The sequence below is a fragment of the Helianthus annuus genome, chromosome 14 (genome assembly GCF_002127325.2).
Source record: "Helianthus annuus cultivar XRQ/B chromosome 14, HanXRQr2.0-SUNRISE, whole genome shotgun sequence".
NCBI classification, from domain to species: Eukaryota; Viridiplantae; Streptophyta; class Magnoliopsida; order Asterales; family Asteraceae; genus Helianthus; species Helianthus annuus.
The window spans coordinates 155,480,814-155,508,686 of record NC_035446.2 but is presented as its reverse complement, the minus strand read 5'-3'; the positions used below and the strand labels follow the sequence as shown (position 1 = coordinate 155,508,686).

General features: G+C 35.9%; 2 protein-coding genes across 3 annotated transcripts; both read left to right on the top strand.

Annotated features, from left to right (window-relative positions):
* Positions 1-6,618: 6,618 nt before the first annotated feature.
* LOC110904491 (sister chromatid cohesion 1 protein 4) lies at positions 6,619-13,360 on the top strand. The gene is made up of 16 exons (XM_022150334.2): positions 6,619-7,211; positions 8,201-8,459; positions 8,563-8,660; positions 8,751-8,794; positions 8,927-8,985; positions 9,085-9,118; positions 9,223-9,667; positions 9,740-9,943; positions 10,016-10,930; positions 11,021-11,165; positions 11,254-11,390; positions 11,476-12,404; positions 12,481-12,514; positions 12,593-12,707; positions 12,801-12,930; positions 13,009-13,360. The coding sequence occupies exons 1-16, from the start codon at positions 7,088-7,090 to the stop codon at positions 13,105-13,107; spliced, it is 3,771 nt and encodes a 1,256-aa protein (XP_022006026.1). The 5' UTR covers positions 6,619-7,087; the 3' UTR covers positions 13,108-13,360.
* A 557-nt stretch (positions 13,361-13,917) lies between these two features.
* On the top strand, positions 13,918-18,453 carry LOC110904490 (basic leucine zipper and W2 domain-containing protein 2). Of its 2 annotated transcripts, XM_022150333.1 has the most exons (9): positions 13,918-14,094; positions 14,460-14,483; positions 15,958-16,063; positions 16,167-16,235; positions 16,329-16,822; positions 17,560-17,821; positions 17,918-17,935; positions 18,002-18,126; positions 18,212-18,453. In XM_022150333.1, the coding sequence occupies exons 1-9, from the start codon at positions 14,090-14,092 to the stop codon at positions 18,276-18,278; spliced, it is 1,170 nt and encodes a 389-aa protein (XP_022006025.1). In that variant the 5' UTR covers positions 13,918-14,089; the 3' UTR covers positions 18,279-18,453. The 2 variants fall into 2 exon arrangements, with proteins under 2 accessions (XP_022006025.1, XP_022006024.1); XM_022150332.1 differs by having other exon boundaries at positions 17,918-18,126.
* Positions 18,454-27,873: the final 9,420 nt, after the last annotated feature.

Genomic DNA, 27,873 nt, shown 5'->3' with positions numbered 1-27,873 from the left:
ATTGACATATCTTATAAACTATACTGTTTAAAAAATCCAAATATAGCATGACGACCTACACATTTCTGTCGACGTTTCGGTAGTTGTCTTGTTCAATATCGATGCACGGATTAAAAGGTAAAAGTCGATAATGATTTAATGTACAAGTAATTAATACTTGTGATCTAACGCACCTAATCTACAAAGATGAGCTCCATCTATGCAAAAAAAAAAAGAATTAAAAGTATCATAACATAAAATGAAGATATTATGTGTCACATTTTATTTTATTAAAACTGCATAATATATATACTTAGATAGGTTTAGGATCCTATACAAAGTGCTTAATTTGTAAGAAGTGTAAGAAATATTCCTGGAATGACAAGTGTCCATCCTCTTAATTAATTCAAAAGGGTAGTTTTGTAATTGTACATTTTGTCATTTAATTCAAATATCAGCGAATTATATGGTAACCAGCGAATTATATGGTAACCGTCATCAATCTCCAAAAAATCAACGAATTTCTTCATACTTTATCATAAATAGATCTATAATCGGATTCATGGCGTGGTGTTTTAAAACAACTGGATAAATTGACTATGATGTTGGTCATGGTGTTTTATATAGAAGGTTGCTGGGGATTCCAGATAAAACACCATGACTTGAATCATGGCGTGGTGTTTTATCTGGTGACATTGTTCATGGCATAGTGTTTTAAACATCTGGAGACAAAACACCACGCCATGAACAATGTCTCCAGATAAAACACCACGGCATGAATAATATCTCCAGATAAAACACCACACCATGAACAATGTCTCCAGATAAAACACCACGATATGAACAATGTCTCCAGATAAAACACCACGCCATGAATAATGTCTCATGATAAAACACCATGACTTGAATCATAGATGTTTTAAAACACCACACTATGAACAAGGTCTCCAGATAAAACACCATGACTTGAATCCTAGTCTTGGTGTTTTAAAATCTGGGAATGTTTTGTATTTATAAAACACTACGCCACGAACAATGTCTCCAGATAAAACACCACGCCATCAACAATGTCTCCAGATAAAACACCATGACTTGAATCTGCGATTACGTTTTAAAAATCTGGGAATGTTTTAAAGTATGAAGAAATTCGCTGATTTTTTTTGGAGATTGATGGCGGTTACATATAATTCGCTGATTTTTAGGAGTTTGATAGTTGTGTTTGAAACGGTTACCATATTTGAAAGAATGGAAAAGACACTATTGCCCTTCAATTTTACAAAAGCCCCTTCTAATTAAAACACAATTTACATTTTAATACCCTTTTGATCTCAACCATTAGATCAAAGATCCAATGGTTTAAAACACTTCTTACACTTCTTACACTTTGGACACTTTTTACCATATCCCTACCCTACTTAGATATATCTTATAAAAATGTAAAACTAACTACAACAAACTCGTAAATAAAGGGGTGGCAAATCTAAAATTAAATCCTAATACACCTCTATAATTACTACTATAAATACATAGTAGGACATTGTAACGCCCATCTCAATTAATCAAGATTTTAATAATAAGACACACATTTTAATGCTAAAATGTGACTTTACAAAATCTAGTCATACTAACATTCCCATATGTTTACAACATTTCATAAACATATTTATAAATGTCAACATAATTCACTTTTAGCAAAGCAACTCTAGATTTGACGCGGAAGCTTCATTTGACGTGTGTTCGATTCTTGCTCGCCACTTGATCTTCACCCGGGACTCTTGACATTCACCTATGGTCAAAACCAACTTAGAAGTCAGTTTTGATAGTTAAATAACAAGTACAACAAGAAAACTGGGTCAAATAATCGAAATAAACAAAAAAAAACAAAATTTTCAGCATTTTAGACCGTCGCCGCGCGCGACGGCAAAAGGCCCTGGCCGTGGCGCGACGCCACGGTCCTGTTTCGACAGAATGTTGTTGCCGGTGCTGCATATTCCCAGCATAACCCGATTCCATGGAAACGAGCATGACTCTCTCGTTTTAATCCGTTTTACCCGATTCTTTTTCCTACGCGCTCGTAATTTAATTCTCCATCTTGTGGAGTTAAAATTCAACATTCAACTAATAAAATTCTATATTTTTAAGCTTTCGGCTTATTATTCAATTTCAACATTTTGATCCGTTTGTATTTAAAACCACCAACTTGTTTCTTACACAACCAAAATACATACGTCAATGTATTTAACTCAAGACCTCTAGCTCGGGTTCATACTTTCTTATGGAATACGTATGCACATAAAACCATCTTGACCCATTTAGAGAATATTAAGCACTCTAGTCTAAAACTCGTTCTTTTCCATTCACACTTCATAATTCCACATTCAAGATATCTACTTATATCTCCTAATCATAATGCAAATTTCCAAACAACCCATATGGCTCGTTTACCCGATTTACCCATCAAGGGATTTTTGGTCAATTTTAGTCCCTCATTTTACGACGAAGGACTTCCACTAATTAATTGACCAAAATACCACTTTTAACTATAAATCTAACTATATGTACCTGGCTCGGGTCATAGCATTGACCCGTTTACACACCTCTTGCTTTAAATTTTCTAATTAACGCAACGCAACATATGTTATTTCCTGTAATCACAAAACTCATCAAGTAGTCGTCAGTTATTATTGTCAAATGGTATTAACATGCCATTTGACCCGTTTAGTCGACATGACCATTTATCAACGTATGATGGTATATTAATACCATCATGCCCCTTGAACCAAATTCCGGTTCGTACTATGAGTTTCTACTACTTAAAAGATATTTTCTTAGATTATCCGACCCGTTATAACTTTTACCAAATGGTGTCTTTATTTTGATCACTATTATTTTAACCATTAATTTGGCCCATTTGGTTGTCGAGTGAATTTCATCACCTCATTGACATACCAACTCAACAATTTTCGCTATATCAACCTTAAACGTATTTTAACTAAGATTGTCTACATAAATGTGACGGGACGACAAGTCGTATACCTTTGAAGCGTTCCCTTCAAGCGTGTGTCCGCACCGGCTTATCCGCTTGAAGACCCGGTTTCCATGCCTAAAGAGTTCAATCCACGAACCGTTTAGAACCCTTTTTATAAGTCTTAACGCATAATTTGCCATATCAATCAAACATGCGTTTTTGTCTGATTTTCAACATTTATCTTTCACTTAGGCATTTTAACGAACACCTAACGAATATAATTTTTACATATTTAAAATCCAGTTCATAACTTGTTATTTTTGCCCAATATAAACATGCATTTCAATTCCGTTATGTCAAGCATGCATACTATTATCAGAATCATCTTATAGAAATCAAGTAGCACCACTTTTGATAGTCATAATTCTTGTGTTCATCCTACTTTTACAAAACCCATTTAACTTATAAATGGATTATCATGAACTTCATAATCTAAATACAAATTCAGCAAGTTATTGACTAGGGTTTACTCCTAGACATGTTTTCATTACTAATTTCATCTAGACATCAATTAATCAAGCTCAAATTTCGATTTCACAAGTTATCAAGAATTTGAGACAAAACCAAATGATGAAATTTAGCATACCTTATGATCCCTTCATCGAGGTGATCACGAATTTGTGCTTGGATTTTGATTTGGGTTAGATTTACCCCTTCAATTTGCTAATTTTATGCTTGTTAGGGTTTGAGCTAGAGAGCTTCTTGGCTCCTGTGCAATGGTTTAAAAACCGGTAAATACCGGCCGGTTATACCGGTATTACCGTTTCTAGATATAAATCCGGTACGAAACACCCCGGTATATAAGTGAAATGGCATAAAGTTTGTACCGGCGGTAAAATCCGGTATACCGGTTTGAAACGTAATACCGGTACCAGCCCAGGGTTATTTTAGTTTGGGTTGTTACTTTTTTTATTATATATGTTACTTATCTTACGTAATTTTTATACATTATGATTATTCGTAACTAAATGTTCTTATTTAATATTGTATGAAACGAAAATAGTTGATGTATTTAACACTCAAATAGCTTAAACATATCGTACACTTTCATTTAAAAGAGCTTGTTGGAAAACTGAATGGTTTTCGATTATCTTTTGAATTATTTTTTATTATGGATTTACTTTTGGATCATTTTTTAATATGTAATCATACATTTTTTGGATTAACTTTTGAGTTGATGTTGTAATTTATGAAATTATAGAATTAGCTAGTCAACCCGGTTGAACTGCTCGGTACAACCCGGTTCAACCGGTCGAACCATTTTTTAGCTTAATCCGGTTTGATTTAAAAACCGGTTTTTAAAACATTGCTCCTGTGTTTATGTCGACCAGAACACACACTCAAGGTGTGTGTTTTGGTGTTGGGTTTTTATTTATTAAAAACTAGTTTCTAGTTTAACACTTTTAACCCCTCTACTTTTCCCAAGTTTTATTTAGGGTGTTTTAATCAAGTTTCCTCGTTACTACAAGACTTGTAATTAACTAGATTATTTATTCCTAGTTATTTCATCTCGTTTATATCCGACATTAAATTTTATAATATAAAGATTTATATCTTCGGGTACGACTCGGTTTATTTTAAATCCCGTTATCTCGGGCCGTTTATAAACTTTTATTTCCTCAAAAGTTTTCGTTCAACTTTTATTTAATATTAGGTTTATTATTTAAATCATAATATTTACCGAGTTACTTTTACCACTAACGGTACTTTACCCGTCTTATGGTATTAACGTGGTTTGATTACCAAACCCGTTTTCGGGGTGTTACAGACACCTCTATATCTATTGCTAAATAAAGTTAAAAAATGGATCTAGTTCTGGATTCAATTGTTGCGAAAAAACCAAGCATGGGAGATTGAAAACTCTAAGGCCAATTCTGTTATATCGCAGCAATGAATAATTGTTTTCTTTTATTTACTTTTATGTGAATGTTAACTTATTTGATTTTTCAGATTCAGTTGCATGATGAACATGCCAATTTAAACAACCCAGTTGTCGAACAAGCTTCCAAGGTATTGATTTTGCTGGTTTTTAAGTATTATTTTTGTGTATATCTTTCATATTAACATGTTCGTTATGTTATGACATGCGTGTTTTATTGCAGGATGATGGTGATAAAAGTGTTGATATTATTTTGACATGCGTGTTTTATTGCAGGATGATGGTGATAAAAGTGTTGATATTATTTCTTTATGGTGCAATGTTTAATCCATACAGTATAATCTTCAATGTGAATTTAGTGAAGAGGTAATTTTAAGGTTTATTTAATCCTTCTTTAACTTTTGTATTCGATTTTTGTCTTTTTTAAGGATCAGAAGTTTGAGACTCAAAGGAAGAGATCCAAGACCCTGAATGAAATCGAAGTGAGTTTATTAATTTAGAAGATTCTGAGGACAATGACAAAGAAGAGGAATTAGAAGATACTGCTGATTCAAGCACAAACCAGAAAACCCGATTAAAAATACCTCGAGTGTCAATTCAGAAGCGGAACAGATCTCATGCAGTCTAATATGAAATCTATCAAGTGTTTTTATGTTTTTTTCATTTTCAATTGTTATATTTAATCTAGACGTATTAATAAAGTTTATTTTATATTTGAACTTTATTTTTTGTGTTAGTATAATGCAGTTATTGACCATATTAATAAAGTTCAGAATAAAGTTAGTATCATAAATTTACAAGTCAAATGTACTCATATAAATTAGAGTTAAATGCCATTTTAGTCCCTGTGGTTCAAATTAGATGATGTGCCACATCGGTAAAAATAGTCCACGTAGGATGCCAGCTAGGATGGAAGACTAACTCAGTTAGTCATTTTTTAACTGAGTGGTGAAATGACAAACAAAATTAAAAGTTTGGGGTGTCACAGATCAAAGTGTTAGTTGCGGGTGTTATCGGCCAATTCTTCAAAGTTAAAGGTGTTAAAATCCAATTGGCCTAAAGTTATTAAAGATATAAACTCTTATTATCCTATTTTTTATAAAAAAAAAGTTGTTGAAGTTTTATAAAAATATAAATTTTTTATATATGTAAAAAAACGAAATCTAACAATGCAAGTTAAAGGTCTAAAACGTACTTACGAGTCAAATACTATTTTTTATTTTTATAAAAACGAAAATTTTAAACTTAAAGTTTATTGGATGATTACTATGTGGATATTTAAAAAAAATTTATGAACTTTAAAGAATAAAATCATACTTTATAAGTTAACCAATAAAATAAACATAATTTACAATTATAAAAACTTATCTTTTATTGTTTTGTCTTTTGATTATTAATTTTTTATAAAAAACAGTATTTTTTTGTCTTTTGATTATTAATTTTTATGAAAAAATAAAACTTTACATATGTGTAACATTTATAACATATATCCACCACAATAATGTTATCATAAATATTATACGAATAAAAAACCCACCTTAATCGAATGTCGTAATGCAAAGTGTCGCCCTAGACTCATCACACGAGCACTCTACTAACATATACATTATATGACATCGCAATCAGACCGTCTCCCGTCACAACACACGAATCCTGAACACGAAAGAAGAAAAGAAAACTAGATCACATCTAAAATGAACTATCCAAACCAAAACCAAACACCTCCGATACCGACATCCAAACAGTATGGCATGTCATGTCCCCATGCGCCGCGGTCTTACCACCAGTAATTACCACCATATCCAACTCTCAACACCACACTTTCTTTGACCTTTCTCTCTCTCTCTCTCTCTCTCTCTCTCTCTCTTTTTCAAATCTCTTTCTAAAAGCAATAATAATATGCTCAAACTCATTTGATTTCACTCCAAAACACACACACTCGTGCTACTATCTCCCTACTCCTTCTACCCCCACCCCACAACTTTCCAAAAATTGGATCTTTTTCTCATCTTTCTCCCAAATCTTGCTGCTTTTTGGGGGGTTTTGTACTGGGTACCCAAATTAGGTCAATTTTGATTTCACATACTATTCGGAGCTTCGATTCAATGATTATACGGGTCCTGATTGAAGCTGGTGTGCGAAATTTGGGGGTTTTTAAGCTACTGTAGCTGTTCAGAAATTAGGGTTTGTAAGAAAGAAGGATGTTTTATTCGCAGTTTATTTTAGCAAAAAAGGGTCCTTTAGGGACTATATGGATCGCTGCTCATTTGGAGAGGAAGCTTCGCAAGAATCAAGTTGCAGATACTGATATTGGAGTCTCTGTAGGTAATATTATTGTTTTCCCCCTATTCTTCTGTTGGATTTTTGCATTAAAAGGAGAGTGGTTTTGTTAAATCATGAAGCTAGTTTATTGATAGAAATCTTTTGGTTTAGGACTTAATTAGGGAAGTGTTTTATGGCTTGTGGTTTACAGTTGATAGTGCTTTTATGAGCTTAGGAGTTTTCCTTTTGAAACCCTAAAGTCTATTTCCATGCTTTTACTGAATAAACTGCACTTTGTTAAGAGTAAAGGGTCTTGTTTAAGTAGGGACTAAGTGAGTGCTAAGTAGCTTTTAGCTCTTAGTTTTTGCTGATTAGTTATCTAATCTTATTGTTTGTTTGTTTTTTTTTTTTAGTCTTTTAGGGAAGAAGTTATAGATTCTTATTTCCTTTTGGAAGATAACAATAAACAAAACAGGCCTACTTATTGATGTTAGAAGATCCAAGATATTCATCTAATGTATGTTTCTTGTTAAAAGAAGCTTATATGACATAAAGATTTGTTTTTTACCGAGGATATATAAGACTGCTACTCAAAAGGTTTTATACTCTTTATTGTTCAATTATGGTGACTTTAGGGCATTGTGAATTGTGTGAAAATAGGATGCTATGAATTTTGGGCCTGTCACTTAATAATTTACCGAACATCAGACATTTGATGTGTACAGTTTGTAGGCGGGTAATGAGTAAGCAAACGGTAGGAAATAAAACTTAAGCGGTTTCAGCGTCTTAACACACCTCGGACCCTTTAGTTTTCGTATCTTAGATACACTCAGGATTTATAGCACTATTTGTATGTTTAAAAACAGCTTGGAGAGACAAAATTTTTAAAAAACATGGGGGCAAGCACAAACAAATCCATGAAAAGACAAAAAAAAAATTGGCATGAAAGTGTGCAATTTACATGTCTAGTATAAAAATTAGTAACAAAAATGCCCTTCCTTTAACAAATTAAACTGCTTCACTTGTTAATTTATTCTGGTTGGTTTTGACAGACTCAATCCTGTTTCCTGAGATGCCTATTGCACTGCGGTTGTCAAGTCATCTTTTGCTTGGTGTGGTTAGAATATACTCAAAAAAGGTCAACTACCTTTTTGATGATTGCAGTGAGGCTTTGCTTAAAGTCAAACAAGCTTTTCGGTCTACCGCTGTTGACTTGCCACCTGAAGAATCTACTGCTCCGTATCACTCAATTACCTTGCCCGAGACTTTCGATCTAGACGATTTTGAGCTGCCCGAGGATGATTTGCAGGGGTTAGTTTGTCACTATATATCTTTTCATGGGCCACTTCTGTCAATTATAATACACCTTATCAATTTGTACTGATGTTTGCTTGCTTATATATATAATCTGCAGTAATTATGTTGATCAACACATCAGTTCAAAGGACCAGATCACACTACAAGACACTATGGAGGGTGTTGTTTACTCTACATCTAAATTTGGGCTTGATGGTTGGTATCCATGTCCATTAATAACCGATATATATTTTTTCTTGCAGTTTATTTGCGATTCTTATCCTTTTATTTTGTTTTTGTTTATAGAGAGATTTGGTGACGGTGATGCGTCTGGTCTGGACCTTGACGAGGTAAATACTCGTCTTATAGAATCTTGTAATGTTTGGAATTACTTAGGACCGTTCAAAAAACTGCGATATTGAGAGCATGAAGTATGATTTGTCACTAAAAAGTTCTGAAATTTTGAAAATTGATGCAAACAGGAACTATTGGCTGAGAAGGCTGCAACTCCCGAACTTGCTGCTGGTGCATCAAATTCAGAGTATGACCCCCCCCCCCCCCCCCCCCGTGTGTGTGTGTGTGTATATATATTTGGTATCATATTTTCATGTTCTAACATAAATACATCATCCAATGTCAGTGGTGATCCTCAAGCTAGTGGCATTCCAAATGAGGTCCGTATATGAACTTAAAACTATTTCTATTTACTTTTTGATATTGAAATTCTTAACCTCACGTAAAACATCCTTGTGTTTTTTTTTTTTTTTTTTCATACCAGGATTTGGATGACTATGATGGAGATAACGAACCAGTTGACTATGCGCAAGGTCCATGTACTCCGGGACTATGGGAAGAACCAAATTTGGCCAACGTTCAAGAAACTTCCGCATGTGAAGATCATCAGGAACAAGAAAATCATGCCATAACCGAATCTGCAGTGAAGGAGAATTTAGAAAACGTTTTCCCACATGAACAACATCAAAATCTGTTTGAGTCGCATGAAAAATCACAACCTCACGTTGCGGAAACAGAACAGAGTCAACAGACGTTGATTCATGATCTTGGTTCAACACCTTTTACAGAATTACTTTCAACTGGAAATGTTGTTCCTGTATCTAATGATCCTGCCAAAGTGGCGGGTTTACTAAACCAAAATGTCAGCAACGGGCCCCCTGGATTTCCGACCGCCAATGATAACCATGACAACTTTGTAAAATACCAAGGTATGTTAAGTAGGTCCCACTAGCTGGTTATACAGTTATTTTGGAGTATTATCGTTTAACTTAATTTTGCAGGAAATCAGGAGAATACATATCATCTTACCAATCAATTTGAATCAAACATCGATAAAGACAATCTTGTTGGTACTCCGCAACATCATACGTCTTCCGAACCGAACAATGCCGCAACTCCGGTTTTGTTTCCCCATGACAGCGTGCCAAATTCTAACTTTCCGAGTCTTAGGCCGTGTGTCACTTTCCCGAACCATGACACCAACGGTAAGAAGCTAAAGTTACACATCTATAGTCGAGCGTTCTCAATTTAACATCAAACGTGTTATTATTTTCCAGCTGAAGCATTGAATAAAAACTTTCCGGAAGTTCATCATGCTGATATTGATCAGAATCACCAAGTTCGGGTGGATAATGTAACTCAAAGGGAGGTGCAAGTAGAAAGCATCAACAACTATGCTAATGACTTTTCTACCCCTGTAAATCAAAGGGAGGTTCAAGTAGAAAACGTCAACAGCTATGCTAATGACTATCCTGCCCCTGAGAAACGGCTCTCCTTACCACACTGGCTTTCGGATGTGCCCAAAAACATTGTACCGGAAGTTACACCGATTGAAAAAGACATAACATCGGGAACAAAACGCAGTTTCGCTGAAAGCTCAATGACCGATCAGAGTTTAAATTTAAATGAATCTTCGGGTTTATTCAACACAAATATGACTTCTCAGAGTTTAAATTTGAATCAATCGTCGGGTTTTTACAACACAAACACGACTGAGCAGAGTGTAAATTTGAATCAATCGTCGGGTATTTACAACACGAACACGACTCCTCAGAGTCTAAATTTGAATCAATCTTCGGGGTTTTTCAACACAAATACGACTCCTCAGAGTCTGAATTTAAATCAATCTTCGATGGTTTTCACTGCAAATACGTCTGCTCAGAGTCAAAATTTAAATCAATCTTCGGGGTTTTTCACCACAGATACGACTGCTCAGAGTCAAAATGTAAACCAATCTTCAGGGTTCTTCACCACAAATACGACTGCGCAGAGTCAAAATTTAAATCAATCTTCGGGGTTTTTCACCACAAATACGACTGCTCAGAGTCAAAGTTTAAACCAATCGTCGGGGTTTTTCACCAGTAATACAACTGGTCAGAGTTTAAACTTAAATCAGTCTTCGGGTCCATTCACCATTAATATGAGTGGACAATCTGTTGCGAATGATGATGATTTGCTGTCTTCAATATTAGGTAAGCAGGCTATTTTGTTTTTGTTTTGTTTTTCTTAACTGTAGTTAAATTTCTTAAATAATTTTTTTTTTTTTTTTTTTTTGTATACAGTTGGAAGAAAATCTTCAATACTAAAAATGAAGCCCAGTCCTCCCGTTGTGACACAATCTACAAAACGTAGACGATCTACCGCACCCAAAACCGGTGTGCCAAAACGAAAGGTGCTCATGGATGATAACATGGTTCTGCATGGCGAGTATGTTCCATTTCATCGTTTTATTTTTTAATTTTCTTTTATTATTAAATTGTTCTGTGAACAAAGTCTCTTTTCTTTCCTCAAACAGCACAATACGTCAGCAACTGACGAACACCGAAGACATTCGGCGATTACGAAAGAAAGCTCCTTGCACTCGTTCCGAAATTTCGATGCTGGAGAAACAGTTCTGGGAAGATGACATTTTTAGTGAACCTATATTTACTGGTGAGTTGTTTGTCGAGTGATTTACATTTAGCTCTAAATTGTTCTGTCGTTTAACACATCTTAACAATATTTAAATATCTTACAGGGGTGTCGATTAAATTGGCTTCTTTGCACAGTCAGTTATATAATCTAAGTAAAATTGTTGTTTCTCGTAACAATGCTTCGTTAGAAGGTGGAAAAGACCCGAAGTCAATTTCTCAGAATGATGAAAAGGCGACACAACTGGAAGTTGGGTCAAATGCTCCTAAAGAAAACCCTGTTACACCACCCGAAGTCAACCCTGTTACACAGCCGGTTGAGCTTCCTACGGTGACGGATAACCACACACGCGATAACAATACAGTCAGTTTAGATTATTATGGAAGTCAACCACCACAGATGGGTGCAACTGAACACGTGGCAGAAGCAGAACCCCTCAATTCCGAGCATGATCTTTTCGGGGAGAGAACCGCAATGGAAATTGATCCGAAAAGCTTTCAGGATGCTGATATTGGAGTTCCTGTTATGCCTACCGAGGTTGAACCGCCTACACATGTTGATGTGGTCCCAAGTGATACTTTTGACACGTCGGCAGCTATGAACGAGGTTCAGGTGGATTCTTCTTTACAAACTGATGCTCCAGGTGGCAATTCGACTGAGAAAATGGATTTACAGTCTGCTGACATAGATATAAACAGCTTTAGATCTCTTGAAAGTAACATCGATGTTGCTCCTGTTAAAGAAGTATCAGAAGAGAAACATGATCAAGACGTTGAATATAGGAAAGATGAGGAAGAGACTGTGAATGAGGATGCAGCGATAGCTTCAAATGTCGAGTCTAGTATTCAGAATTCGGTTTACAATGGTATATTTGGTGAAGAATTTGGAACAGTTGCAGCATACGATACTGAAGTTAATCCAGTTTTGGAAAATGTTACATTGGACGAAAGAGAAAATCCAGGTCATCATGTTACTTTCGAGACTACCGAGATGAATGCTGAAGATATTCCCGCTGATAACAGGGTTGATGATGCTGTAAGTAAAATTATTTTTTTATCACTTTTATAAAAAATGATTAATCTTAATTTTTTATTTTGCATTCTTTGTGCAGGAAATAACTCACCCTGCAGTTGAAAACAATACAGGTTTGCATTCTTACTAATTTCAACACTCTATATATTGTGACATTAAATTGAATAAAAAATATCTGTTTGTTTGTTCAGATTTCCTGAATTTTGACGATCTTGATGATGACGATGCGGACGCTGGTGGTGATTACGCGCCTGATGTGGACGCCCCACGGGTTATCGACAACAGTGGATGGTCTTCCCGTACAAAGTATGTATACCTATACCTATACCTATATTCACTCATGTAACTTGATGAAATTATCATTATTACGCTTGTTTAACAATTGATATTTCTGGTTAGGGCCGTTGCAAAATACCTCCAAATTATGTTCGACAAAGAAGGAGAGCGTGGAAGGAATATGCTTGCGGTAAACAATCTGCTCGTCGGCAAAACACGCAAGGAAGCTTCAAGAATGTTCTTCGAAACATTGGTACGTTGTCGGCTGTGCTAATCATAACTTTTCCGCAACTGACATTCGATGATCCGCTTAATAACACGCATGTTACAGGTTCTGAAGACGAAGGATTACATCCACGTAGAGCAGGCAGATCCATACGAAAACATAAATATTTTCCCACGCGCAAAGCTTTTGAAATCAGACTTTTAGTAGAGATATAATACTAATTGAAGCTGGATGATTGTTCTTACTTAGAAAATGATATCTGTTGTCTGTTTGTTTGTTGGTTTCTCAAGTAAAGTAGTTGGTTATCTTGGTAGTTTTTGACCACGGACTTTTAGTAGAGATATACTAATTATGTACCACTTGTAACGGTTGTTAGAACCTATGTATTATTAATAATTATTTGTATATACAGTATACAGTATATAGCCTTTACCGGCATGCTAATTTATTATTACTATTACTGTTGTGTGGTCTACTTCTGTCTGTCACCTATGTGTCACAAGTTTCAACTCATGTTTTTTCTTAAAAGAAAATTCTGATTTTATGTATATAATTTCAACAAATTCTGATATCCTTTTGTGAACTTTTTATATTTTTGGCATGAAGTTTATTTTGAACATCATTGTCACGTGACAAACTATCATTTTCTCACAACAGAGGATATTTCTGGTAACAAACTTTTTAGATTTTTTCGATCTTAAAGTTGTTAGTTTCATTTGGATGTTAAGCCAGTAACTTTTTTTTTCCTAAAGAAAAACCCATAAAAAGGTACTTGAAATAATCTTTTAAGAAACCAAATCCAATTTTTTTAAAATACAAATTTAATGTCATATAATTAAAAAAACCACCTAAAATCATGGAAAAAAAAGAAAGGAAAAAGTAAGGTCTTGACCGACTTAAAAATCGAAATGATGCACATAGATTTAACGGTGCAGCTAAAAAAAAAAAATAAAAAAATAAAAATAAAAATACGAAAAAGTGAAATTGGGGGGCCTGTATTTGCAACCCTGACCTCCAAAATAATTTTTTCTTTTTATTTGAACGGCACCTCCAAAATAAATATCTCACAAATCCACTCACTTCTTCTTTCTCTCTCCTCTCTCTCTCTCCGTTTTCCGATTCACAATCATCGCCGGAGAGTCGAATAAGAGACTCCCTGTTCTTCGATTCATCTCCGACTTGGTTTATGAGGTATCTTTTCTTCTACCCTTTTCTTATTTCCAACAAAAATCTGATTTTATTTTAAAAAACTCATCTTTTTTGGATCTTGAATCGCCCCTTTCAAGATTTTCAGATCTGCTCTTTCGTTTTCGTGATTCAATTCGTTCAAAAGAAAAAAAAAGTTTTCATGGTTGCTGATTGTTGACGGGTGTAGATTCGATTGTATTTGTATTTTTAAATATATAAAAGTTTAAATCTTTTTAAGAATTATAAGAATTCGATTGTATCTGGGTTTATTTTTATTTTTTTTTTATTTTGTTTAAAAGATGAAATCTTTTTTTATTTTGTAAATGTTTGGATATTGTTTGATATATTTTGTTTTGTGTTTCTTGCAGCTCGAAGGAGAAGCCCACGCTAGGGTAAGTGTTGCTGATGTATACAAATATATATTTCTGAGTTATTTTATATGCTATATTGACCTAAATAAAACAAAATTTAATGATTTATTGTGTTGTTTATCGTTATAGTAGGTTGATGATATATACATGACTTTTTGAGTGTGTTTAATGCAATTTTGACTTTCATATTTTGTTCTTGATATATTTTCTTGGTGTGGTCCTGTTGTTGGCACTTTATTTTCTTAGCACTTGGTTTTTCAACGTTTTATTTATATTTGTCATTGTCCAGAATTTGACTAATCTTGCTGGGTCAATGTTTAGGTTACATATAGTTTTCCCACATTTTAATTTTGTGAATTCGGACTCATTTTTTTTCCGAAAAAGATGCAAACTTTATTAATCTGGATTGGTATATGATTGAACTGGTAATGGTCTTACGCTATGTATGAAACGGGCTTTAAACTAGGTAACCTAGAGCCGTTAATCTTTGCTACTGTTTGAATCAAGTTTATGGTTTAATTTTGATACTCTTTTAAATTAGAGTGAATTTCAAGGATTGTCCTTTGTCTTTATACCCATTTTCAGGCGCTGTCCTTTATGTTCAAAATTGACGAGTTTTGTCCTTTATGTTTTCACATCATACATGTTTTGTCCTTTAAGCCTAACCTAGTTAGTTTTTTCTGTTAAAGTTGGTCATATGCTTTGCACATGAGGGCATTTTCGTCAATTCTGAGGGCATTTTTGTCAATTCAAAGGTAAGTTCAACTGCAGATTTACAGCTCAAAGCTTCTACAACCGTTGAATTGACATAAATGCCCTCATGTGCAAAGCATATGACCAAATTTTACTGAAAAAACTAACTGGGTTAGGCGTAAAGGACAAAACGTGTATGATATGAATACATAAAGGACAAAACTCGTCAATTTTGAACATAAAGGACAACGCCTGAAAATGAGAATAAAGATAAAGGACGATCCTTGAAATTCACTCATTAAATTAAAGAAACAATGGACTCTCTTGACTCTTGAACGATGGAATTGAATAGACGATGTTGTTCGTTCTTTTGTTATTTTCTTTACAAAGATACAAGTTTATAAAGATGGAGGATGAATGCGAGGAAGAAGATAAAAAAACTTAAAAATATCACAACAAATTTAAATTACATACGTAACATGTGATCTGACCAAGTGCAAAGTGTCTACTTTACCAATTTTTTTTCGTCAGATTCCAGTTAAAAGTTAAAGCGCTACAGTTTAAATTCTCTAGTTTTATAGTGGACCTGTTGTTCATGGGACCAAATAACGTTATTTGTGAATGACATGATTGCACATAAATTTTGGAGAATCGTTGTACACGTATATTAAGTTCCTTTTCACCGTTCAAATATATATTTCTATGATTTCTTGCACGTATCATCACAAACAAACACTTCAATACGGGAGACTAATTACCTCTTATATTTCTGTTATATAACCATATTTATCTGCTCTTATAGTGGACAGCGGATCAAGACCCGCAAACGGAATATTGCAGCTCCTCTGGACCCTGCAGCATTTGCGGATGCAGTGGTCCAGATTTACTTGGATAATGCTGGTGATCTGGTACTCTATTAAATCGTTATTTTAACGTAGTTGTCCGTATTATATACTTTCATTGTACACTATTCCAACATCAGAGCTTCATGAAACCTTTACTCAATCGCAGGAACTAATTGCAAAGAGCATTGAATCTTCAGACCTTAACTTCAGCAGATATGGTGACACCTTTTTCGAGGCAAAAATCCTAACTTCATTTTTCTCGTTTTTGTCTATATGACTTAAGTTTGTTTAAGTTATGAATTGAACGCGTATTGTGCGGTTTTTTCAGGTTGTTTTTACTGGAGGGCGTACTCAACCTGGAACAACTAAGCCTGACGAGGGGGAGCGCCACCCGTATTCCATATTAGACTGTGAGGCTAAACGTGAACAAATACTGCCTTCTGTAATCTACATTCAGAAGATTTTGAGGCGAAGGCCTTTCTTAATAAAAAATCTTGAAAATGTCATGCGGAGATTTCTTCAGTCGCTCGAGTTCTTCGAGGATAATGAGCGAATTAAGCTGGCGATTTTCACCGCACTTGCTTTTTCCCAGAAGCTCTCTGGTCTGCCGCCAGAGACTGTCTTCCAGCCGCTTCTTAAGGATAACCTAGTCGGAAAAGGGCTTGTTCTTACTTTCATTACCGATTTTTTCAAGGAATATCTGATTGATAATAGCCTTGATGATCTTATTTCCATCTTGAAACGTGGCAAAATGGAGGATAATTTGCTTGATTTCTTTCCGTCTGGGAAACGATCTGCCGAAGCTTTCTCTGAGCATTTCACGTAAGTTCAAGTTTGTGCGTTTTTTTTTTTAATTTTGTATAATAATACCTAAAAGAAGGTCGGTGGCAAAGCCACTGGCCCATTCTACTTTGTAACCCATAACTTTGTAAATGTCGCTTTAATCCCCTCAAGTTTCTAAAGTTTCGAATTTATCCCCAAAACTAATTTCTTACGTTTTTACTTTTATGTACGTGTCGATATAAATTTGAGTTTGTCTATGTTTTAACGTAATTTTTGTTTGGAAATGAGTGGTCAATTATAAAATGTTTTATTTTATGTACGTTTTGAGTTGGACTACGTTTTAACGTAAACTTGTTTGGAAACAAATCGGGTCAAATATTATATGTTTTCATTCGACGGGATAAATTTGAGTTACTATACGTAAATTTAGTTTGGGAACGAGTCGGGTCGGGTCGGGTCGATTGTTTCTTTTATTTATCACTCCGCGTATGACCCACTCCACGTTTTATTTTATGTACGTTTTGAGTTGGTCTACGTTTCGACGTAAATTTTGTTTTGAAACAAGTCGGGTCAAATATAATACATTTTCATTCAACGGTATGAATTCGGATTACTATACGTTTCAATGTAATTTTAGTTTGGAATTGAGTCGGGTTGATTGTAATCTATAATTTATCACGTTGCGTATGACGCCGCTGCAACGCCGGCGGGTAAAAATAATTTATATAAAAGTGCCATCAAAGGTTAAGAATTTATTTGTGATGTTAAAACTGCAGCAAGGCAGGCATGGCTTCGTTGGTTGAATACAACGACAAGAAGATCTTCGAGGTGAAGGTGAAAGAAATGAAATCCGCTTTAACAACGCAGATATCGGAGGAAGCTGATCTCTCTGAAGTGACAGAAACCGTGAAACAACATGTTAAAGATGCTAAGTTGCCTGAAATTGAGGTTGTGAGGATTCTGTGGGATGTTTTGATGGATGCTGTTCAATGGTCAGGGAAGAACCAACAGCAGAATGTTAACCTTGCTCTCCGACAGGTAAATTGTAACATTTTTTTATCGTGTGCATGATAACGCAGACGCTAGTAATGCGCAATCATGTGTTGATTTTGATTTAGCGATTTGTTGGTGCAGGTGAAAACATGGGCGAAGTTACTTAACACATTCTGCACAAGTGGAAAGCTTGAGCTAGAACTGCTTTACAAGGTTCAAGTTCAGTGTTATGAAGATACGAAATTAATGAAACTGTTCCCTGAAATTGTGAGGTCTCTTTACGACCAAGATGTTCTTGCTGAGGACACTATACTTCATTGGTTCCGTAAAGGAACCAACCCAAAAGGAAGGTAATATATTTTTATTGTAAGAAAAAAAAACAAAATTGTTAGATATATTGAGTGCATGTTATATACATGTTTTGTAATGGTGCAGGCAAAGCTTTGTGAAGGCATTGGAGCCATTTGTGAAGTGGCTGGAAGAGGCAGAAGAGGAGGAATAAGACGGTGAGTCTTGTATACGCCTATCTTATGTTTTTTCCACAATCGGTGTGTCAAAACCTGAAATTTTCTGTCTGTACTTTTAATTTGTCAAAAAGTGTAAGGTTGTTTGGATTGATTCCAATAATTGGTGTTTGTTGACTTAATCCTATTGAAGCATACCAGTAACTTTGGTTATGTCTTGTGTGATGAGTTGTTTTTAGTTGATAACTGTTAGGCGAGGGCACTTTTTGGCGTCTTAAACATGCATATGCATCAGTTTAGTATCAGTGGGTGTGTCCGTGTGCGAGTTAAACTGTTTCACAACGAATAAAATAAATAGCAAGCTAGAGACTTGCTGGCCTTTCGAATATGAGTTCAAGCTCGTTTATTATTAAATGGATTTTAGAACCAGTGTTTTGAATAGCTCACGGTTTAACACGGTTAGGTTTGGTTTGGTTTGGTTTGGTTTGATAACCATTAACCAAACTCATTGTTAACATTGAAAAGGTGATACTCAAGCGTATACAACATCACATAAAGAACAAGCATAAAAAAAACAGAATATTTGACTAAATTTTTCTTTTTTTCATTTTTTTAATAGAACGGCACTTAATCTCGATCTACACCTGCATCTAGCAGGATTTGAACCCTTTACTTCTAGAATAGAGGGGATGAACCTTACCTCTACCATGTCTCTCGGGAACATTTGAGTTGTGCCGCTTGGTTAATTTTAAGGTGTGTTATAATTGAATCGTCAATCACCAACCGCATAAAACTGTTTTCTTTAGCACGAGTCATGAACCAGATCATGAAAAGTTGCTTGCATGTTAGACCCTAAAGGGCTATGTTTAATTGGTTAGCCCTCCCCAAATTGGCCTGTAAATTGAGAAACCAGTAAACTAATTCAAAGTAATTTGTACCTTCAAGGATCATTGGAAATCTCACCAATAGCAAAGCTAAGGTAGGGTCTAAGAATGGTAAAATGTAAACAACATTGCCTCTACCTGATAAGAATAGAGAGTTTGCTTACAATGCGACCCCCAGCTCGACATGAATTAACAAATAAGAGAGTAAATTCGGGCTTGTTTGTCAACCATCGTAATTTTGATGGGAGTTTAATCTTGTGGTAGGCTCTAAATTTGCCGGGGTCCGATCCGATTCTCAAATCATCAGTTCTATTCTATGCTTAGAAATGATTTTGTTTTGTCCTGAATGAACCAACACTAAAATGTCCACATCCCTTAATTTTATTAACCGACACTTTTTACGCAACCTTCTATTGCAACCAGGGGCGTAGCTTCCTTGCGGCGGGAGGGGGCGCCCGCCCCCCGAACTTTTCGACGCGTAGTGTTACGAACAATACCTTCGTATAGAAATTTTTAGGTATATATGTTTTCGCCCCCCAGGAATTGGGAAAAATCGACCCCCAAGCGTCGCCAATGATTGCAACGTATATCTTAGGCAGCAATTGCAAAAGCGTTTTTAAAGCTGTACAAAAAGTTTATTTTTCAAACAAGAAACAATACTAAAATAGATGTTTACTTGCTAGTAAATAATTTCCAAAACAGCATTTTACCAAGTATTCTCCATTAATGTCCTCTAAGAGTGGTCATGCCTGTTAGGCTATCGGGTGTGCCTTTCACATATCACACCTGAAAAACTGCCACTTCAATGTCTCATCAATTTTAACACCCCTAACATGGTGGTTGTTAGGTATTGAATAATAGAGGGGTTGGATTGTAATAGTTCATAGTATAAGGGGGTCTCTTGTTAGTTCGTAAACTTATATGAGAAATTTCCTTCTTCCTCTGTGTTCTTGTTCTTTAATCTTTCTCGCTTTTTAAGCTTGATTACCAATTTGTATCGTAGTAGCAGTGGTGGAAATGATTGTCACATAATCACACATCACATATTAAAAACTGTATTTCATGCAAATATATTTATATGCTTTAAGCTTTTAACAATTTGTAATTAAAAAAAAGTAAAGTACATGGATGGTCCTTGTGGTTAATCAAAATTTTGAATTTGGTCCTTAGCTTTTCAAAACTATACGGATGGTCTCTATGGTTTGCACTTTGTAATATATTTAGTCTCTAACTTTTGCTAAAAGTACATGGATGGTACATGTGGTTTGCATTTTGTAACGCGTTTAGTCCCTAGCTTGGACCTGCTGAAACCTTTAGATTTGTTAGCTGAGCACTAAATGTGTTACAAATTGCAAACTATAGGGACCATCCATGTACTTTTGAAAAGGCAGGGACCGAATCTAAAATTTTGGTTAACCACAAGGACTATCCATGTGCTTTACTCTAAAAATATGAGGAAATTATATTTTTATTGTACTCACAAGTCGCACGATTTTGTCTTTGGCTAGTTGAAATCACTGTTTTTACTTTTACAATAACGCAAACATAAAATACAAAAATATATAGTCTTTATCGTCGTTGGGTAGTCGAAGTGTGTAAATATGTTCCACCAAAGTTACCGATCAAAGCACGTGGTTAAGCTATTACGAGACCTAAACATATATTAAACAATGTTGTGTAGCTAGATTTTTCTTAAAAGTTAACGAATATAAAGTAATTACCGAAAAATCAAATGAGGTGCTAACTTAAATATTGATTAAAAAAAATCGAAAAATATCAACTTTTTGTTGTCTTCGTCGAATATCCCACACCATCGCCTCATGACCTGCGTACTTCACACCTGTTCACACATTTAAGGCCTCATGTTCCACGCATGGTCCAAATACGATGAAAGTTACGTGGACTTCTACATAGTACAATCAATATAGGAGTAGGCGAGTATCTATGCTCTACGATTAATATGGAAGTAGTTAGGCTTTTGATTATAGTCTTCGATGTAGGAGCATCGGATTTAATTGAACCCGAACTAGCACCCGATGGTGACCCAATATGTGAAAACTGTAAAAAGGTCATGCGTGTCATTTGTTAATCGCTTACTCTGGCCAAGTAAGTAGCGGCATATGATACCATGAACTTCTTATGGCGGACACGTTTACATCCGATGTAGTAAGGGCAGGGTGAATGGGACTAATTAAAAAGTACCCAAATGAATCAGATGAGCAAAATATTTGATAATAATGTAAACGCACAACCAAGTGACGGGAGCGTATTACATTAGGATAATGAGCCCGGGTGAAGGGACAAACAAGCATGTAAAATGATTTAGACGAGTATTGGGAGGGAGTGTACTTACACTCGAACCCAGAAAAACATCAAGCATGTAAAATGATTTAGACAAGTATTGGGAAGGAGTGTACTTACGCTCGAACCCAGAAAAACATCAAGCATGTAAAATGATTTAGACAAGTATTGGGGAGGAGTGTACTTACGCTCGAACCCAGAAAACATCAAGCATGTAAAATGATTTAGACAAGTATTGGGAGGGAGTGTACTTACACTCGAACCCAGAAAACATCAAGCATGTAAAATGATTTAGACAAATATTGGGAGGGAATGATACTTACACTCGAACCCGGAGAATGTAAACATGTAAGATGAGTTAGATATGCATTGGGAGGGGGTGTACTTACACTCGAACCCGGAAAATGCAAATATGTTCCTTAACGGGTCATTTTTGCAAAACGTCGAACTTAAAGATAAAGTCAGAATATAAAAAAAAAAAACCGAAGCGAGGTCTTAATGCATACCGGGAGGGTTGCAATAATAATAATTTCGGTAAAACACCCGGTGGATGGGTAAAAATTAAACACATGCGTAAACTAAGAGACGTGAATGCGGGTTGAAAGACCAAGGTAACTTGGATTACGAGTTATGACTATAAAATCTCGTATATAGAAATTGTGAGTAAATATGTTCAACTATTCGAAGTCCAATGGGTCGAATAAAGAATAAAGTTGATTGTTTATAAGTGATGGCTTTCACATTAATAGGTCAAACATGTTGAATACAATATAACGCCGGATGGCACAAATGAGCACTAGCCAGATAAAGGTAGTGTTAAATGCAAGAGAATAATGAGCCCGGCAATGGGACATAATCGAACACGAATGTATGTAAACTGGATAATGATGAGCATAAGATAAACCGACGCATAAATGACATGAGAAATCATAAAGTCGGAAAATGTGCCCGAAAAGAAACGAATGTAGCCTTAGACTACGGTCAAGGTCAAAGATAATATCAAAACGATAATAAACGATGTTAAACAAAAACATGGTGCCTTAACGCCGTATGCGTATATAAATGTATACACATTTGAAGGAAGACTCGAATAAAAGATGATCTACGGGATCATCATAACCTACGAGGTATTAATTAGAGCAAAAGGTCTACGGGGCCAAAACGACCCACGGGTCATGATTAGAAAGAAGTTAAAAGGACTTCGCCTTAAAGAGGTGAATGTCTAATCAAAAATAGCCCATAAGGCTAAGTGATAAACCTACGGGTTAGATGGAATAAAGCAAGGAAATCAGTTAAGAATCCCCGCATAAAAACTAAGACTGTAAAGGATTAAATTACGGACTGTCAACATCCCGGTATGGATGATTGACACAAGATAAAGAAAAGATCCTAAAACTAAAACTTCGGTTTTAGTAAGAAATAATGTTCTTACAAACATAAATTCTGATAGGAATTTAAATAGTAAGCATGAAAGATACAAGTCTTGACACTGATAGGCGCAAGATGATATATTCGAAAGGTGATATTCTCAAAAATGAAAGGTTGATATAAATTAAACATGATGTAACACAATCACGGTCAAGAAATGTAATGTGAAGTAGAATCACAATATGACCAAGCAAGCGGTAAAAAGGAACTGGACAAATAAGTCTAGTTAGTGAGACCAGTTAAGGTCAACAATTCAAGTCAAGAAATTTGGTTTGCTCGAAAACGGTGGGATCGGTATAGCTGAACCGAATAAATAAATTTGAAAACAAAAGAATTTGTTGCTAAAAGTGAAATATTTCACTAAAGACCTTTAAACGGGTCAAAGTAACGGATTCACAAAGAATTCGATAGGATATGAAAGCGAGGAATATCGCTAAGTTAATTAAACTAGTGGAAATAACGAGATTACGTTATTTCCAGTCGCATTATGTCATGTAAGATACATAGATGATTAATAACCAAAAGAGTATTACCATACTTTTCTGGTAATACTAACAATCGGTTAAGATATGAGAAATGCTTAATTGATTATCGAGAGCAAATACATGGAGTTGAACTCGATAAATTAAGTAAGAAAAGGTTTCGAGGACGAAACCTCTTTAAGGGGGGTAGACTTGTAACACCCCGAAAACGGGTTTGGTAATCAAACCCCGTTAGCACTAAAAGACGGGTAAAATACCGTTAGCGGTAAAACTTATCCGGTAAATATTAGGATTTTAAATAATTAATCCTAATATTAAATAAGAAGTGAATAAAAGCTTTTAATGAAATGAAATTCGTAAAAGTCCGAGTAACGGGACTTAAAATAAAAATGGGTTATGACTTCCCGAACCCGTTAAGTTAACTAGGAATATTAAACCTAGTTAATAAGTGGGAATATTATTGAAAATAATTAGGTTGTGACCTAATTAATAACTAACCAAACACGAGGGACCAAAGCCGGGTAACTTGAAAATGGAATTATAACTCAAAAATATAACACAACACACACACTAGATGTGTGTGTGCATACGTGAAGTAGTCCAGGAGAAGGAGCAAGAGCTCCAAACCCTAGCTCAAACAATCTCAACAAATTGAAGCTCAAATCAAGACCCAAATCGATGCATGAACACATATAAATGATCACCTAGTCGTGGGGATCACAAGTTATGTCGAATTTTATGATTTGGTGATACTTTGAAATTATGATGAACAATCATAATCGAAATTCTAGAATGAATATTGAATCTATGAGTGTTATTGTGATGAAATTTTCGTTTAGAAACAAACCCTAGTTGAAAACTTGATGAATTGAGGCCCAAACTAGGGATTTGATAATTACCCTATCATGTGTTAAATGGGTTTTGTAGAAATATGGTGAACACTCGAATTAAGATGCTAAATGGATGAACCTTGATGTTGTGATGCTAGTTCTAGGTGTAGTTCATGTACACTAGACATAGAGGCATGATTTTGATACTAAAACTTGGTTAAAATGATGAACATGATTAGAGAAAATATGCTTGTAAATCTCGCCTACAAGGTGTTTGTTAAAATGCCCGAATGAATATTGAAAAGAGGATTTTATGAAAGAAATGCGTAATTGGCTAGTTTGACTAATTACGTGAAATATGGGTTAAAACGGATTATAATAATAGTTTGACACTCTCTACAAGCTAGGTGGAGGCTTGGGAAAGAAGCGGTCAAACGAATCAAGCACGAGAAAAAAAAGCGTATTCGGGTGCGAGGTAAGTATGGCTTACACTAGTCTTGTATTTTAGAATATCCCCTTATTGTAACAACCCTCGGTAAAACAGACATCATCATAATATTTCTGACACCCTAATATATTTTAAATATCTCAATGTGTCTTTATATGTGCCCCGTATGTGAAAACCGAGCCTCAAAATAGATTATGCTATATAAAATAAATAAAAACAATAACTATTAAGTTGAGGCGGGCCGCATAGACCCACCCCAACATTTCATGCGGGCCGCGCGAGTATGTAACCAGACTTCTCTTAAACCATTAGTTGATGCGGGCCGCGTACAAGTTTGGTTAAGTCCATGCGGGCCGCGAGTGTCCTGATTTGTGGCACAGCCCGGAGCGGCCACGTGTTCGATGCGTGTCGAGGCTACATAGTGACCGGACCAAGCTACGCTTTGACCCGGAGTTGACGCGGGCCGCGTAAGCCCGGCCCAAACTCCACGCGGGCCGCGTGGGGACTCGATTTCACAACTATAAATAGAGGCCAACGGCCTTCAGTCTGCTTTCGTTCATTTTCTTTCTGTCTCTCTACACTTTTAAATAGTGGGCGTTATACCCGAGTTCAATATCCCCTAAAATAGCGAGGTTCTGCTGCGATGTAAGTATTATAACCCCTGGAGACGTATTAGATACGCTGCCCGATTGATTTAGGGTTCCGTAACGGCTGTCGTGGTTCTGCCCGACGTAGTCGTTGGAATGCCGTCTCGGGGAGGGTATTACTAATGTTAAAATGGGTTATTATACTAACACACGTGCATTTGTGTAAATTATAGATATTCACCAGGAAATCATAAAGGAAAACCCTAAAATAGCAATGTGAGTTAATCTCCTTTTTCAATACTGTTTTTACAAAACCTTAACCTTTTTACAATGCAATTTAGCAGTGATTGAGTCTTTGTAATTCTACAATTACTGCCGGTATGTTGGGGTTTTGTATACAAAATTGTAGTAACGTTACCATTGGACGACGAGTTAGCCAATGTGTAATATGACCCTCAGTCAGACTTGACACTACTGAATGAGTAATTGGGTAGATATAAACATTGTAATCGCCCTCAATACTGTTAAGTTTAAATTGGATTAATATGTCTTGATCAAACTGGGATTCACTCACCAGTATTTTCCACTGACAAAACCTTTTTTAAACGCGTTTCAGGTAACAAAATGTGAAAGCCAAATAGAAGCCAGCTGGACAGCACTGAAGGCTTGGAAAAGTGGCTATAAAAGTTACCTAAATAAAAGAAAGCGTTTATTTCAATAAAGTGGAATTTATCCCTGTAATTCAGTTTGTAATAAAAACTTGGGTTTTACCCATGTGTTTAATATTATAAAATAAGGTGGTTTACTCTGATTTAAATATTTCTTAACTACGGTCCTGATGAAAATTTCCGCTGCCAAATAAATTAATAACGTGATACCACCGCAACTGGCTCGCGGCCGCCCGTTCCTGGAATCGAGGGATCGGGGGTTGTGACAGGAGGTGGTATCAGAGCTATGCCACTGATTCAGCCACAGAAGTGTTCCGCTGACATCAAAATTCAAAGTGTTAGGAAATAAATTATGGAAATACGTGTATGATTGTATTTCTTGTTATGTGTTATCTGACTATTTGTTAGTTTACAGTATGAGCGACCAAGGACCCTCTGACGCGTATCGTCAATTGTCTGGTTCGCCTAGAAGCGAAGGCACCTCTTCTCAGCCTGCCCTCTCAGGGTACTCTGCTGATACGGAAGAAGGAATCTTTGTGTTTAAGACTCAGTCTGAAGAGCCATTTCCTCAGAAAAAGAGGGGATGGTTCAGTAGGGGAGCACATGAGCGTAGGAAACGGCTGAAAAAGTTACAGGATCAGCGAGTGTTAGCCGCAGCTAAAAGAGAAACTGATGCTTATGCTCAGGATATGCTCAATAGGGGTATAGCTAATATCCATATTTTAGCAACCACTGCTGCTGACCCAAACCTGGAGCAAATGCTTGCACCCCAACCACAATTACCAAACCCTGACCAACCCATGGAAGTGGAAAACCTAGAAGAGATACCTAGGGTACCTGCACCCAATCCCCTAGACCCAAACAATTACGACCCCTGGTGGAACGAGGTTAGGGATTATGTGCAACAAAACCCAATTCAGGAAAATGTGCCGATGCCCAATCTAGGAACCTACCCAGGGTTAGATCCTCAAGATCCCTACAACATTAGTGATGCATATGTTAGGGAAATCTTAGAGAATCCATACCCATACCAGGTCCCTCCATACCAGGAACCCGTACCTCAGATTCCCAACCCAGTCCTAGAACCTGCACCCCCAATGAGTGCAGAAAATGTCCAAGAGCTTAGGACTTTTGGGGAGGAAATTTTAGAAAGCAGTGAAAGGATGCGACAGGTGGGAGAGCGTCTCGTCTGGAAGTACGACGAGCGCAATATGGATTTCTGGATGAATCCATATCAGTAAATGCGATGGCAGAACGGTAGTAATAATAATATATATGTGTATGTGTTAAAAAAAAAAAAAGAACTACGGATGCATACTGTTAGTATTGTAGCTTTACATTTCAGTCAGTACTGTAATTTAAATTTCTGTACTAGTGTGTATTGATGCATACTATATATAAAAAGAGTAAAAGTCGCAATGCTCGACGCTTTTGGTTAAAAAAAAAGTGCGTGTTATGTGATTGGTTATATACAAATATTATTTGTGATATTAATATTTGGTAAATGTCTAAAATTCAGATGGCTGACGAGGGAAATCAAGAAAATCTGAATAACGATAACCAGAGTAACAATAACGTGGTTAACGAGAATCTGAACAACAATAACAACGGAAACCAAATGGATAATAGTGCCGTTCAGCATATTGTGGCACAGGGAATCATAGATGCGATGCCATTTATTATTCAAACGGTTCAAGAAGCGAATAATAAAAGTAAGCATAGCAGTAAGCGACCAACTGAACTAGAAAACAGCGTGAACAATGGATTCGTACTTCAAGCGCCCATTCCTAAAAGAAGAAGAACCATTCCGTATGGTTGTTCTTACAAAGAATTCTGGTCCTGTAAACCAATAGAATTCTCGGGCAATGAAGCACCCATTGCAGCTCTACGCTGGATAGAGAAAACTGAGGCAGTTCTGAAAATAAGCAAGTGTGCTGAGGAAGATAAAATAATGTTTGCTTCAAATCTGTTCAAAAATGCAGCTCTAGAATGGTGGAACACTATC

Excerpts from the sequence above, each read along its gene's own strand:
- LOC110904491 (XM_022150334.2), top strand. The coding sequence starts at position 7,088 with ATGTTTTATTCGCAGTTTATTTTAGCAAAAAAGGGTCCTTTAGGGACT. Across the intron at positions 11,166-11,253 it reads AACATGGTTCTGCATGGCGA|CACAATACGTCAGCAACTGA; the intron begins GTATGTTCCATT and ends TTCCTCAAACAG. Across the intron at positions 11,391-11,475 it reads TAGTGAACCTATATTTACTG|GGGTGTCGATTAAATTGGCT; the intron begins GTGAGTTGTTTG and ends AATATCTTACAG.
- LOC110904490 (XM_022150332.1), top strand. Across the intron at positions 14,484-15,957 it reads AAGGAGAAGCCCACGCTAGG|TGGACAGCGGATCAAGACCC; the intron begins GTAAGTGTTGCT and ends CTGCTCTTATAG. Across the intron at positions 16,823-17,559 it reads GCTTTCTCTGAGCATTTCAC|CAAGGCAGGCATGGCTTCGT; the intron begins GTAAGTTCAAGT and ends TTAAAACTGCAG.